Source organism: Ailuropoda melanoleuca, chromosome 10 (genome assembly GCF_002007445.2).
Source record: "Ailuropoda melanoleuca isolate Jingjing chromosome 10, ASM200744v2, whole genome shotgun sequence".
Taxonomy (NCBI): Eukaryota; Metazoa; Chordata; class Mammalia; order Carnivora; family Ursidae; genus Ailuropoda; species Ailuropoda melanoleuca.
In genome coordinates, this window is record NC_048227.1 from 100,301,021 (window position 1) to 100,314,719 (window position 13,699).

A 13,699-nucleotide genomic window follows, 5' to 3' on the forward strand; every position below is an offset into this window, starting at 1 on the left:
ATTCAGGGGACTGGGGTCTGTGGGTCATAAATAGGGAGGAATTCTAATCTTTGGCCTTAAAAAGCTTTTAATCTAATTAGGAAGGCAAGGTGTATCTACATTAAACCAACAAGCAATTGCCACTTGTAATTATCTAGAAAATTCTAAAGGCAACATATAATCAAGCAACATGAATTATATATAAAATGTTGCGAGAACACACAGAGGACAGTTTTGGGCACATTCATTAAGTCAAGAAGAGGCTCTTGGAGAAGTTAAGTCATGAGTTGGTCTCTGAAGGAGGTGGTAGATGCTGCTATAGAAATCTAAAATTTGGGTCAAAACAAACCATCTTAAATTTTAAAGACCACAAAGATGGAAAAATATTTGCAAGGTATTTGTTAGACAAAAGATTAATACAGAACAAAAGACAAAAATATTGACTCAATAGAAAGACAAGTTTAAGAATATGTATGGATAATTCACAAAAAAATGTAAATGATAAACATAGCGGAAACTGCTTAACCTCATTCACTTCCTTATCTGTATATAAATTGGTATAGCTTTTTCGGTGAGCAGTTCAGCAACGTAAATAAAAAAGTTCTAAAAAAGAAATAAAGAAAGAAAGAAAAAGCATCTCCTTGACCCTAATGTCCTATTCCAGGAATTTACCCTTAGAAAAATACTGTAATGTGACAAGTGAGCAAAGAGATACAAACAAGGCTTTTCATTGAAGTATTGTTTATCATAGTAAAAATGCCCAAACAGTCCAAATGCCTGTCCGGTATTTACATGGCAAGTTCCAGAACAGTATGGACAGTATGACCCCCTTCTGGGTTTCCTGTACCTTTCCAAACGTCTCTCTGCCTGGTGCCTGCCTCTCTTCTGCAGCGCCCAGCATGGTACCTGCACGAGGCAGGCCTCTGTGAATGTCATGGGAGCAAACCCTGCTTTGGCCAGCCAGGCCTTCTGGTGCCAGCCACAGAGTGTGGCCCATTCCTTAAAATCATGTTTATGCTGCCAGCAGGCCTGCAGCCCCCTCCCTCTCCTCTCCTCCCTGGACCCTTCCCTGCTTTATCACCCTGCAACAATGGCCAGCTCCCCGAAAAATCTTTCAGCACTTTGTCTGAACCTACCTTGCTCAGTGTGAAAAGATGGATGGGTGAGGCAGAAATCAGGGATTTGTGAGTAGATCCAGAGTGGTTGGAGCTGGGGTACAGTGGGATGGGCAAGGGGAGGCAGGGGGCAGGGGACAGGGGAGGGGAAGGCCATCCTCCTGAGGATGTGTCCTGAGGGAGGGTGAAAGCCAGTGTTGGCCGTGGCCGTGGTCATAGTCATTCACAGTGAGGATGCCACCTCACCATCTCCCCGTTGGACAGTATCCCCATCAACACCCCACCCTCACTGACACATTCAGGGCTGTGTGCCCACCCTGCAGGGGAAACGTGTGAATGGAAGGAGGAGAGGTACACAGGGGGTCCCGTCACCTCTTCTCAGTGAGGTTTTATCTTGTGAGGGTAGAGCCTACATTTGCAGCTTTTTCTGTATTTTCGAGTCAAGGGCAGGAAGCACATTTATTCTCTGTTCCCCCACAGCACCGGGCCCACTGCTTTGCCTCTAGTGCGTATTCACTCAAAATTTATGGAGTGGTTGATTAGACCAGGTTAGTGTCCCTGGGAATGGAAAGAAAGAAGATGAATTGAGAGACTTTGTAAATGGAAAGACTAGGACATGAGGAATACATTTATAATGAGATCATTTAGGTTTCCTCTTCTACTTTTTAAAAATCAACTTCTACGAATGAGCTGAATGTGAATTTCTGCATTTAAATTTAATTTGTTAAACTGAGAAATCAAAGGCTCGAAGCCACTGTGTTGGTGGGGAGTCCCCAGGCCTCAGGCCCTGTCATCTGGCTCAAGTCTGATAACAAGGCGCTTTATGGACATGTGGCCTTGGCTGTCACCCCATTAACAGCTCTGGCTCCATAAACTGGCAGCTAAAAGGGAGTTGGATGGACGGGGGATAGGCTGCGAGCTATTGTAATGATAGAGTCTCTAAGTGGCGAGCATTTCAATTGTAATCCTGAGGATTATTTATTTTGATTATCGAATTATCTCTTGTGCTGATTTGCCATTTTCAGAAGCGCTCAGAGCTCACCCCCCCCCCCCGAGCAGGCGCAGAGGCTCCCCAGTTTCAGCACCGGGGCTGGCTCAGAGAAGCCGGGGTGCTCCTCCCTGCCAGAACCACCCTCCCCTTCGTTGTAACATCAGCCGCAGCTGTGACTGCACACCAGCGTCTCGGTGCCACCTCACCCCATACCACAGCCCCCCAGGTGGGTAGCATTGTTACCCCCACTTCACAGGAGCAAAAACCCAGCCCCTGGCTTCCCTCCTCGCCCACCACCTTCATCGAAACCACCGGCACCTCCTTTCCAAGCACAGGTGTCCCCACATCATCCCGGGGCCAGGCAGAGTCTTCCCACATCAAACCCCATCTGCCACTGCCCAGCTCAGACCTAGCGATGGCTCTTCACGAGAGACGCTGGGTCCCTCCCGGGCCCCCTCTGCAGCCTCCTACAGCCCTCTGCCCTCACTCTGAGCTGCAGCCCTCTGTCCTTCTTGTGTTTCAGAAACCTTGTGGCTTGACTGCCCACCCTGCCTGTCCCCCGCCCTTCCCCTTCGGCTGTCCCTTCCCAGGGAGGCACGGCCAGTTCTACAACTGGGGGCATGGGCCTTGGGGGCAGATTCTGCTCTTTGGTGGGCGGGGCAGCTGACACACAGAAGTGCTGTCGTTTCTCCATGGTCCTAGCGTATCGGCTGCAGGAGAAGAGGGGCTTTGCTCAGCTCAGTGCGATATTCCCAGTAGCTGGAGCAGCCCGAACACCACAGACACTCAGCGTGTAAAGTAAATGGACGAAGAATGGGTAAATCAGGTGAGAAGTTTAGGAGTCGGGGGTCAGGAGGGATATATTTTAGCTCCAATGGGCATGAAAAGGCCTGTGGGAGGCCTTGAGAATGGACCTCTGTGGAATGGGGGAATGCTCTGGGTAAGACATTCCAGGCACAGTGCTTTGTAAGAGCAAAGGCCTCACAAAGAAGGCAGTGGGAAGGGCAGCAGTGGGGGTAATGGGAGGGGGGTGAAAGGACATAAGGAGAGTATGACAGGAGAGGGTCCTGTGGGTCAGAGGTACAGTTTGGGATTTTATTCTGAGTGGGATGGGAAGCTGTCAGAGGATTTTAAGCAGAGGAGTTACCTCGCATGCTTTAAAGGTTCCCCCCAACTCCTGCCCTTGTAAAGGGCAGAAGCAGGAGACTGACTGAGATGCTACTGCACCAGTCCAGGCAAAGATGGCAGTCCTTGGACCAGGCCCTGTTGGGGGAGGTGCAGAGGGGCTCAGACGTGAGATGTGGTTTGAGGTGGAGCTAACCGGCTCTGATTAGGGACTGGATGTGGGGGAGAGGGGTCCAGGAGGAGAGGAATCCAGATCACTGACTCTTTCATCCAGAAACAGCCTGCATAGAGAAGGTGCTCGGCCTGCTGTGCCCTGAGCCCCCCGGTCTGGGCTGCTTCCTTGGTTTCATGTTCTGAAGGAAACACTCCTTTCCTTGGGGTGCTTATTGCCGGGTTTGCTCATCTGTTAATTAGCGTGACTGCTTGATTAAGTCACTCTCACCACCAAGCTCATCAGAGCCGAGCCTCCTCCACCACTGCTACTGCCTCCTCGCCTCCCCTTCGTCCCCTCTACTCCCTCCCCTCCCCTCCTCCTCCTCTTCCTCCCTGCCCTCCCCTCCTCCCCTTACCTCCTTCTTTCCCTTCTCCTCTCTCCTCTTCCTTCTTTTCCTCCCCCCCNCTCCCCTCCCCTCCTCCTCCTCCTTTCCTCCTCTTCCTCCCCTCCCCTTCTCCTTTCCTCTTCCTCCTCTTCCTGTCCTCCTCTTCCTCACCTCCTTCCTCCTCCTCCTTGCCCCCCTCCTTCATGGCCGGGCTTTATGTCTACTGCCCAGCACAGTGTTAGGCACATAGTAGGAATGCAACATATGCCCGAATGAATGAATGAAGCCAAGAGAGGTTAAGAATGTAACTCAGGTGACACAGCTGGTAATTGGCTTTTGACACAACTCTTCACCCAGGAAGCTCTCCTCCCGTCCCCCTCATGCTTCAGACATAGCGGGAGCGGTGGGACCTCCACATTCCACAAATACTCTCTCTACCTCCCCTCATCCCCCTTTCCCTCCCTCTCTGTCTGCCCCCCCGCCCCCCACACACAGGTTATCTTCTGGAGCTCTGGAAACCTTCCGATGGCAGTGTTCGTATTCATGTGTCGCCTTGTGATGTGGGATTGCTCTCTGCTTTTAGGAGATCTGCCACATGTGTTGTGTGCCCTGTCGGGGTTGGAGCCTAAATTAGACCGTCCCGCTGAGTTTGGGTTTCAGGCCCATTCGTGGATACTTCTATGCCCTTTGCTCCATGCTAGAGAGAGGAATTGGCCTTCCTGAACCCTCAGCGCATGGGCCTCTCCCCGTTTCTCTTCCTCCTCCGAGGGCAGGACCAATGGCGCCTTGGGGGACATGAGCAGCCATTGTCAGTGGAGGGGTCCACAGGAGATGACAAGCAGGAAGGAAGCTCCTTGTCAGGGTGGTGAGTGACCCGGCCCCGTAGTGTGGATCATGTAGTGGGAGGCAGGGGAGGCGGGAGGAGGGCGCCACAGCCCTGGCGTGAGGGCCAGTGTGCAGGCAGAATAACGTCCACCACCACTGGCCTGAAAGGACAGTCTGAGTCCTGCTGGGACCTGCTCAGGACCAAGGAATTGGGCTTGTGACCTCCGGGTGGGGGAGGGGCTCTGCAGGGGCCAGGGCACACTTGAAGAGGGGCTTTGCCCCGCGTGCCGTAGTGATACCATTCTCTCCTGGCAACTGATTGCTTCAAAAATCCTTGAAGCCAAAAGCCTGCCGATCAGGCATGTTTACTGGGGAAAACAAGTCAAAGGTCTGAAAGCCGTCTGAACCCAGGGATCCACAGCTGTGAGAGATGGCCCAGAAGAGCTTGAGCTGTGAATGTGACCCTGAGGCAGAGGACGCCTTCAGGGGAGTGCTGTGGGGGCGTGGCTCGGGAAGTTCCTGGCCTTCTGTGGGGCGGGGGGTGGAGAAACCTCTCCCAGGGGTGGCCACCTGGTATCACCGTCTCAGCTGCGCAGCAGACCAGCATGCACACATGATCAACCCCTGGCCTCAAGCTGGTGGCTTTTGCAAGCTGCCCTTGTCGGAGCACGTCTCTGTGACTTCTGTGGCTCCTCTTAGTCAGCTAACTGTAGCAACCCACTTACATATCACAGCATTAAGGCCCAAAAAAGCGTGGCGTTGGGTAACGTTGCACATGGCTTTGCATGCCCTTGTTTGTAAAGAAGTGTGGTCCCCCAGAGGAGCCCTGCAGGGTCGTGGCTCAGCTGCTGATTCTTGGTTGGCCTTGGGCGTTTATTTCCTTGGTTGCTTTAGCTTTACAACAAGTGGGTTGGACTTGATCCTCTCTAAGGTACTGTAAAGTCCCTAAATTTTTGAAAGTTCGAGGCCAGAAGGAGGTCACTTTCAGGCCATTTGGCTGTGGAGTGCTGGGCTCTGCCCAGCTGAACTATGTGATAGGTTGGGGGCGGGGGGCGGCGCCTGTCTTTGGATGCGGACCCCACCCTTGGCCTCTCCTGCACCCTCCTTGGGGAATTTGCAAGTCTGGACATCCTGATGGCAATAACAATGACCAGGATGCACTCTCTCATCTGAATCTCTCAATCTGGAGGGGGAGGCAGGGCATGGGTTACTATTTGCTTTGGAAAGCTGGTGACCTGATGTTGAGGGGCCATCTGGGCAACACGTGGACTAGACTCCAGGGTTCCTGGAGCGCCTTCCGCATCCAGGCAAGAGACGAAAGACTGTAGGCAGATTTTTATAAGGAGGAACGTATCTTAACCTCCCTTGTAGATTGTGGCCCTTTTGAGGACACCCATTCTCATAAAATCTTTCATTCCAGCACAGTTCACTTTGTTTCATTAAGGCAGTTTAAAAGGAAATAAGTCTTTAAAAATCTAATAAATTCAAAGAGAGAAAATGTTAAATTGCATTCTGTAGGCTCTAAGGTCCCAAATCCATTTCATTTCCTGAATGCATAATCTCAAATCCGTTTCATATCCTGAATACATATTCTACATTTAAACAATACCAGAGACAGCCAAACCAATAGGCAAGTGATAAAATGCTCATTGACAACCTGAAAGTTTCTTCTTGTCTTCTTGGCCATAAACAGACTGCATTTTCCTACCTCATGTTTCTCTAGAAATGATGTGATTTGGAATGGGGACCTTTTTGTTATAGCTGTGTTACACTATAAAATGGGACTAGGGCCTCCTAGGGTGCCTCTTTGGGTTTGTTTTTCATTCCTTTTAACATAGATGGAAAAAAGCATACCCCAAGGAGATTGAGAGTTTTTGCAAACCCCTCCCCTCAAAGCTTCCATTTGTAGATTCCTTGCCAAACACTGAAGACATTCAGGCTTCCGTATTCTGGAGCATTTAAATAGGCTCTAATTTTGTTGTCCTATGTAGCTATGAGATTTTTTTTAAAGCAGTCCAAAATTGGAATGGAATGCAAGCCTTCTGCACTTCTGTTTCATTCACTTAACCGGTGTTTATGATGTATGGGAACCGAGGTGTTTGGAGAGGGAGACAGTGGATGTGTGCTCCCAGGGGACACAGGATTTCATCAAGAGGAGGAAGCAGAAAAGAACGGCAGTAATAAAGGAAGGAGGACTATGCAAAGCATCTTGGGGAAATGTTGAGGGGTCCGTATTGATTATATCTTAATTATGTGGGCAATACTGGAAAGCAAGTGGGGCATAAGAAAAGCCAAGGAGGGGACGCCTAGGTGGCTCAGTCGGTGAAGCATCTGCCTTCGGCTTAGGTCAGGATCCCAGGGTTCCTGGGGTCGAGTCCCCCGTCTGCTCGCCGGGGAGTCTGCTTCTCCCTCTGCCTGCTGCTCCGCTTGCTTGTGCTCTCTCCCATCAGTCAATCAATTAATCAAATCTTTAAAGAAAGTAGAAAAACCAAAGAGTCTGTGCCTTACTTCCATGTGGGAAGTAGTTGGACATTTTCCAGCAGGAGAATAACAGCTAACGTGGGCAGTAGTGAGAGAAATATGGTTCCAAAGCCTGAACTTTGCCCAGACCATGAGTTCTCTGCTGCCAGGCCCAGGCCCAAGGAAGAGGGAGAAGGGCCCATGCTGACACCATGCAGGACACAGCTGAACCAGCCGTGAGGGGTTGCTAAGATCCAAGAAACAGGAATGTGGTTGAGAAGAGACAAGATAAGGGCGGGGAAATGTTGGCAAGTGTTGGATCCAAAGGACAGAGCGAGAATGGGTGGGGATGGTGAGCAGCAGGGCTGAGGAGGTAGGGCGAGGAGGTGAGCAGGGCTGAGGAGGTAGGGCGAGGAGGTGAGCAGGGCTGAGGAGGTAGGGCGAGGAGGTGAGCAGGGCAGAGGAGGTAGGGCGAGGAGGTGAGCAGGGCTGAGGAGGTAGGGCGAGGAGGTGAGCAGGGCTGAGGAGGTGAGCAGGGCTGAGGAGGCAGAAGGCGCAGCAGGAGCAGGTCAGGTCGAGGTGCAGATCCGAGGCTGCAGACTCCAGCAGCGTGTTCACTCAGTGCTGAGCCTCCTAGGATGGGGACTGCATCTGTGTGGCCTCTGGATGGCTGGCCCCTGCCTCTGTGCTTGCCTGCGGCGAGTGCTCAGCCTGTGGGGTTGTGTGGCGCTCTCCTCTGTTTCCATGCCTGGTGGGTCCGTGGGGGCGCAGGCAGCACGCGGACTGGACAGGGAACGCCTCTCTGGGTGCTGTCCTTTAGCAAAGTCCTCACTACTGTTGTCTCAGTCCATGTGAGCTGCTCTACCAAAATTAGCATAGCCTGGGGTGCTTACAAACAACAGACATTTACTTCTCATGGCCATAGATCAGTTCTGGCCGGTGCCCACCTCCTGATCCATAGAGAGCTGTCTGCACACTGTGTCCTCACGGGGCAGAAGTGGAAGGAACTCTGGGGTCCCTTATATGAGGACACTAATCTCATTCCTGAGGCTCTGTCCTCACCACCTCCAAATACCAGCCCACTGAAGGTTAGGTTGCAACACCTGAACTTTAAGGGCAGAAAGCCATGCATTCTGTAGCATGCTAGGTGGCGGGTGGACCTCTGCGTTGTTAAGCCAGGTAAGCCTTTCTGAAAAACAGCATCCTGCTACTCTCCCTGCTCGTGCTATCTCTCTCTCTGACAAATAAGTAAATAAAATCTTTTAAAAAATGTTTTGCTTAGGGCGAGCTCTAAGTTTGCATTATTGTTAAAAACTTTCTATAGTAGATCCACAAAGCAATGTTTAAATGGCTTCATCTTAATTTGAGTATGGTGGGGGAGATGTGAAATAGATGTCTATAGAGTGTTTTAATATGAGAAATTTTAAGAACAAATTACATCTATCAGCATTTTTCAGCAAGCTTGCATGAACTCAGCAAATAAAATACCGAACATTCCTATTATTAACATTTATAATATTCTTATCCTAGTAAAGGCCGCACTTTGAGAAGACAGAACAAGCTTGGGGCTTTCTTCTTGCCATTTTGATGGGTCCCCACCAGCCAGGCAGTGTGTGGACGGAGGATGTTTTAGACATTCCTACTCACAGCAGGGAGTGTTGACGAAAGGGAAGAACCCACGCAGATCACCATGATGCCCGCTGAACTGGAACGTGTAGTGAGGGACAGTACGGGAGAGCTTCTGTAAGAAGGCAGGAAAAAACAGTTGGACCAGGCCAAAGACAAGAACACGTGAAAAAGCATTTGTGGTCCTCTCATCTTTCATGGCTACACCTTTCATGTTCTCCTGATAAAGCCGACTCTTCCTCCTGCCATATTCTTTCTTAGTGCCAAGAATCACAGACCTTCTGGGACTCTCGGGACTGCAGCTCTATCTTCCCAGTGTAGTTTGGAGGGAAGAAAGGTCGAGTCAAGCACAGTGGCCACATGGGCTCACCTAAGACTATGTCTAGGGCCTGAGTAGGTAGGCCTTGTGTGGTTCATATGGTATGTGGGTGCAAGATTATGTCAAGGGCTGGTCCACTCTCCTACTGGAAAGTAAGTCAACCCTTCTGCTCTTAAGGTTGAATTTTGCCCCCCCCCAAAAAGATATATTGAAGTCCTAACTCTCAGAACATGATCTTATTTGGTGATAGGGTTTTCAGAGAGATAATCAAGTGAAAATGGGAATATTAGTGTGGGACCTAATCCAGTATGATTGGTGTCATATAAAGGGGACGTTTGGACACAGACACAAACACATGCAGAGGGTAGACCGTGTGAAGGCATACAAGGTGCTGTGGTCTCTTTGTCCCCCACTCCACCTGAATTCCTATGTTGAAATCTTAACGTCCAATGTAATGGTAGTAGAAGGTAGGGCTTTGGGGAGGTATGGAGGACTTGAAGATAGAACCTTCATGAATGGGATTAGTGCCCTTATAAAAGGCCCCAGGGAGCTCCCGAGTCCCTTCCACCATGTGACAACACAGCAAGAAGTTGCCAGCTATGAAACAGGAAGTGGGTTCTCGCTAGAATGTGTCCATGCTGTCACCTTGATCTTGGAATTCCTAGCCTCCAGAGCTGTGAGAAATAAATTCCTGTTGATGATAAGGTACTTTTTGTTCTAGCAGCCCAAAGAGACTGAGACATAAGGGAGAAGGTGCCATCTGACGGTAGTGACGCGTCTCCAAGACAAGCAAACGCAAGGATAGCTGGCAGACAGCAGAAGCTAAAGGATTTTCTCCTAGAACATTGAGAGAGAGCATGGCCCTGCTGGCACCGTAATGTCAGACTTCTAGTCTCCAGAACCGCCAGACAGGGCATTTCTGTTTTTTATGTCACCTGGTTTGTGGTGCTTTGTTATGGCAGCTCAGGAAACGGTTACACATGCCAACTTGCATAATAAGGCTTCGGGTGAGTTCCTTTTACACAGGTCACAAAAACCACACTCATTATTTCCTTCCTTCATCACTTCCTCTTTATCTCTTCTTCTTATCTGCCCTTCTTGTGAACACAATGACAAAACGTTTTGTGGGTGTCATGGGAGGGCAGTGTAGCAAAGCAGAGATCCCGAGGTTACTCTGTCTGCTCTGGGTAGGATGGATTAGGGAAAGGGGGGAAGGTTGCTGGAAGCCTGTGCTTCAGGGAGAACAGGCACCAGGGGCCTTGGCTGTTGAGTCCAGGTGGAGCGGAGATGGGAGGAAGCCAAGAGCCCACCTGGAGTAGGATAAGGAAGGAGACTGAGGGAAAAATACAAAATGACTCCAAGATTTTGAACTTCAAGGCTCTCTGATTTTGAGAATTATTCCTTGCTTGGGAGAGTGATTGTGGTGGCTATAATGAGACGAGTAGGAAGGAGTTTCCATTTTAGGAACACCTATAGGTTCCACGGGCAATGTGATTAATTTCATCAGTTGGGAAAGGTGGAGTTTTAAGGGGTCTCTGGCAGTTCAGTAGTTATGGAAAGCTTGAAAAGTATGCGCTCGAAGAGATGGTGGAATGTTGGCATTCATGGATTCGGACTAAGAGTTTTTACTATCCCGTGAGTATTCCCCAAGGCCTGTTGGTCTACACGAAGTGATGGTGGGTCTAATGACGCTACCTCATGTGGTCAGGGTCACGTGTGTAATGCGTGTCCCACAGTGTGAATCCCATGAGGATTTGGTTCCAGTGGACACATGGCAGCCCAGAACCTCTATCACATTCACAAGAGTACTTGAATTTGGGGACTTGAAAACTTGGAATTTATGGAGATACTGTGGTGGTACTGCCAGAAGGAGTCAGCCAAGGAGAAGCCATGTCTGTAAGCCTACTGATCATGAATTCTAGGACCAGAGTGTTAGCACCAGCTTTCAACCCAAACCCCTCATTTCAGCAGTTGGGGGATCTGAATCTCAGTGACTTGCCACCAGTCATACATCTGAAGAGAGTGAGTCAGCACCAGAATCCCGTGTGCCATGCCTCTCTCTACCATCCCAGTCAACAAGCAATTTAAAGTAATTACTGTATGGCCAGCGCTGTGAGACACACTTTCCTCTTCTCACAGCCTATAATCTAATCTAAGAGACGAAGCCACTATCCCAGCATTGTTTGCTGAAGCAGGGCAGTGGAAGGCAGCAGGGCCTCCTGTGGATCCTCAAACTTGGAATGCTCCCCTTTTCTTCATCCATGTCCTGGAATAATAATATTAAGGAAATTTGTCTTCAGAACGAGTTATGTGAAAATATTTTGAAGACTGTAAAATGCACTTTGAAGGGAGTGTTATAAGCAGTGAGGAGTTTAGAGACATGAGACACCAAAGTGGACTTGCTGAGGGAAAGACTGAGAACAGCCTCCGTAGGGGGTAAAACATTGACAGAAGACGCTGATGGCTGAGGAGCGTGTCCGGGAAGAAGGAGCATGAGCAGAGGTGGGAAAGTGTGACTCGGGGAGCAGATTGATTCCAGTGGCTGGGATGGGGACTTATATCTCCTCCAGCCCGTATTTGGGGTCAAGTCCAAATCAGAGTACTTGAGGGATTTGGTGCAGGAAAGTATCAATATAGATATCATCATGGTGCAGCTATTATTATTTTTATTTTTGGAAGGCCTTTAAGGCACATTATCTCTGGAATCTTTTAGCAAATATCTGTCCCATTGAGCGGGGAGGAAAAAGAAGCTTGCTGGAACAGATGTTAGCACTTTATTCATTCTCCCTCTTGTCCTATTTGGTTTATTTCTTTTGCATGCATAAAAGTTAAAGTAAAAAATAGCAGATTCAGATAAAGGTGGTAGTGTATCCAAAAAGTGGTGCCAAAACATGTTAATTTAAACTTAGGACTTTATTAATAAATGAAAGCTACCCATCACTTCTATCTATATCTACTTTACATTGACTTCCACGGCTGTTATGCAGGGAGAGCAGAGAAGATTTTGACCCCATATGCTTAATATTGATTCCATTCCTATGGGTTCCTAATGGCTTTGGTAAAGTAGAACTGTGTTTAATGCTGTGTTTGTTTGGGGTTAGATGATATATTCAGTTCTGAAAACTTGGAGAAAAAACACCCCAGAAAATGCTGACAGTCGGCCTCGTTTTAATCCCACTCGCCTTCTGCAGCTCATAAAACTCTTAGAGCTAAGCTTCCACAGGGGATCAAAGAACATTTTTGGTGTGTGGCCACTACCGTGGTGTCCTTTGCCATAAAGCAGCATTTGGTCTTCATCCATCAGTCCAGACCTATCTCCGTAGGAGGAGTGAGTTACTGACATTTCCCAAGGACGTCTTTGCGGCAGGCTCGTGGGCTGAGAGTGACAGGAAGGTTGTGTGCCATGTCATATAATGTCCTGGTTTTGCTACTTGGGTCATCCTAGCATACACTTAAAATTATAACCGTGGTATAATATGATATTTAAGAAGTAAGAATTTGTGAGGTTTGCACCTTTTAGGAAGCCAGTAAATCCACTCATTTATTCATTCAACGGATATTTAATGAGGACTGGGATTGGTCTAGCAAGGAACAAGAAAAAGTCCCTGCCTTCGATGAACCCACGTTCTAGTAGGGGTGACAGACCATCAACAAATCCACAAATATGTGTGTAATATAATGTCACATGATAATTCTGACTGTTGGGAGAAAATTGAGAAGGAGAAGGCAGTAGATGTGGGGAGATTATGCTGCTTCATGTGTTTTTTTTTTTTACATTTGAGTGTCGTTGACACACAATGTGACATTAGTTGCTGGTGTACAACTTCATGATTTGACAAGTTTATACATTATGCTGTGTTCACCACGAGTATAGCTACCATCTGCCCTATTACATCGGTGTTATGGTATCAATGTATTCCTTATGCTCTGTTTTCATTCCTGGGACTCACGCCATAACTGGAGGACCGTATCTCCCGCTCCCCTTCACCCATTTGGCCCAACTCCCACCCCCCCCAAAAAAAAAAAAAAAAAAAAAAAAAAAAAAAAAAAAAAAAAAAAAAAAAAATTCATAGTTCTGACTCTGCTTTTTTTTTTAAGTGCTCAGCATAATTTTATTGTTTAAAGCTGATTTCTTATGTTGTCCAACTGAAAAGCAGTTTTTTAAAAAAATTTTTTATTATATTATGTTAGTCGCCATACAGTACATCCCTGGTTTCTGATGCAAAGTTAGATGATTCATTAGTTGCGTGTAACACCCAGTGCACCATGCAATACGTGCCCTCCTTACTACCCATCACCAGTCTGTCCCATTCCCCCACCCCCCTCCCCTCTGAAGCCCTCAGTTTGTTTCCCAGAGTCCATAGTCTCTCATGCTTCATTCCCCCTTCTGATTACCCCCCCTTTCTTTATCCCTTTCTTCCCCTACGGATCTTCCTAGTTCTTATGTTCCATAGATGAGAGAAATCATATGATAATTGTCGTTCTCTGCTTGACTCTGCTTTTTGTTTGTTTATTCAGATTGTTTGTCTTTGTGGTGTTGAGTTGTAAAAGTTCTTTATATATTTTGGATATTAACCCCTTATTGAATGTGGCATTTACAGATATCTTCTCCCATTCAGTAGGTTTTTTTGTTTTCTTGATGGTTTCCTTTGTTGTGCAAAAGCCTTTTATCTTTGATGTAGTCAAAGTCATTAGTTTATTTTTGTTTTTGTTTCCTTTG

The 13,699-nt window shown here is 48.1% G+C and overlaps 1 protein-coding gene across 13 annotated transcripts in view; it reads left to right on the forward strand.

Annotated features, from left to right (window-relative positions):
- The window catches only part of ZDHHC14 (zinc finger DHHC-type palmitoyltransferase 14), a 301,170-nt gene that overhangs the window by 99,088 nt on the left and 188,383 nt on the right, over window positions 1–13,699 (forward strand). Inside the window, exon 1 of one of the 13 annotated variants that reach the window (XM_034669378.1) lies at window positions 9,065–10,614. The exons of the other annotated variants lie outside the window; for them this stretch is intronic. Coding sequence (XP_034525269.1) covers window positions 10,532–10,614 — 83 coding nt within the window. The 5' untranslated portion in view covers window positions 9,065–10,531. Of the gene's footprint in view, window positions 1–9,064; window positions 10,615–13,699 lie in introns of those variants that run through there. 13 annotated transcript variants of the gene reach the window in all.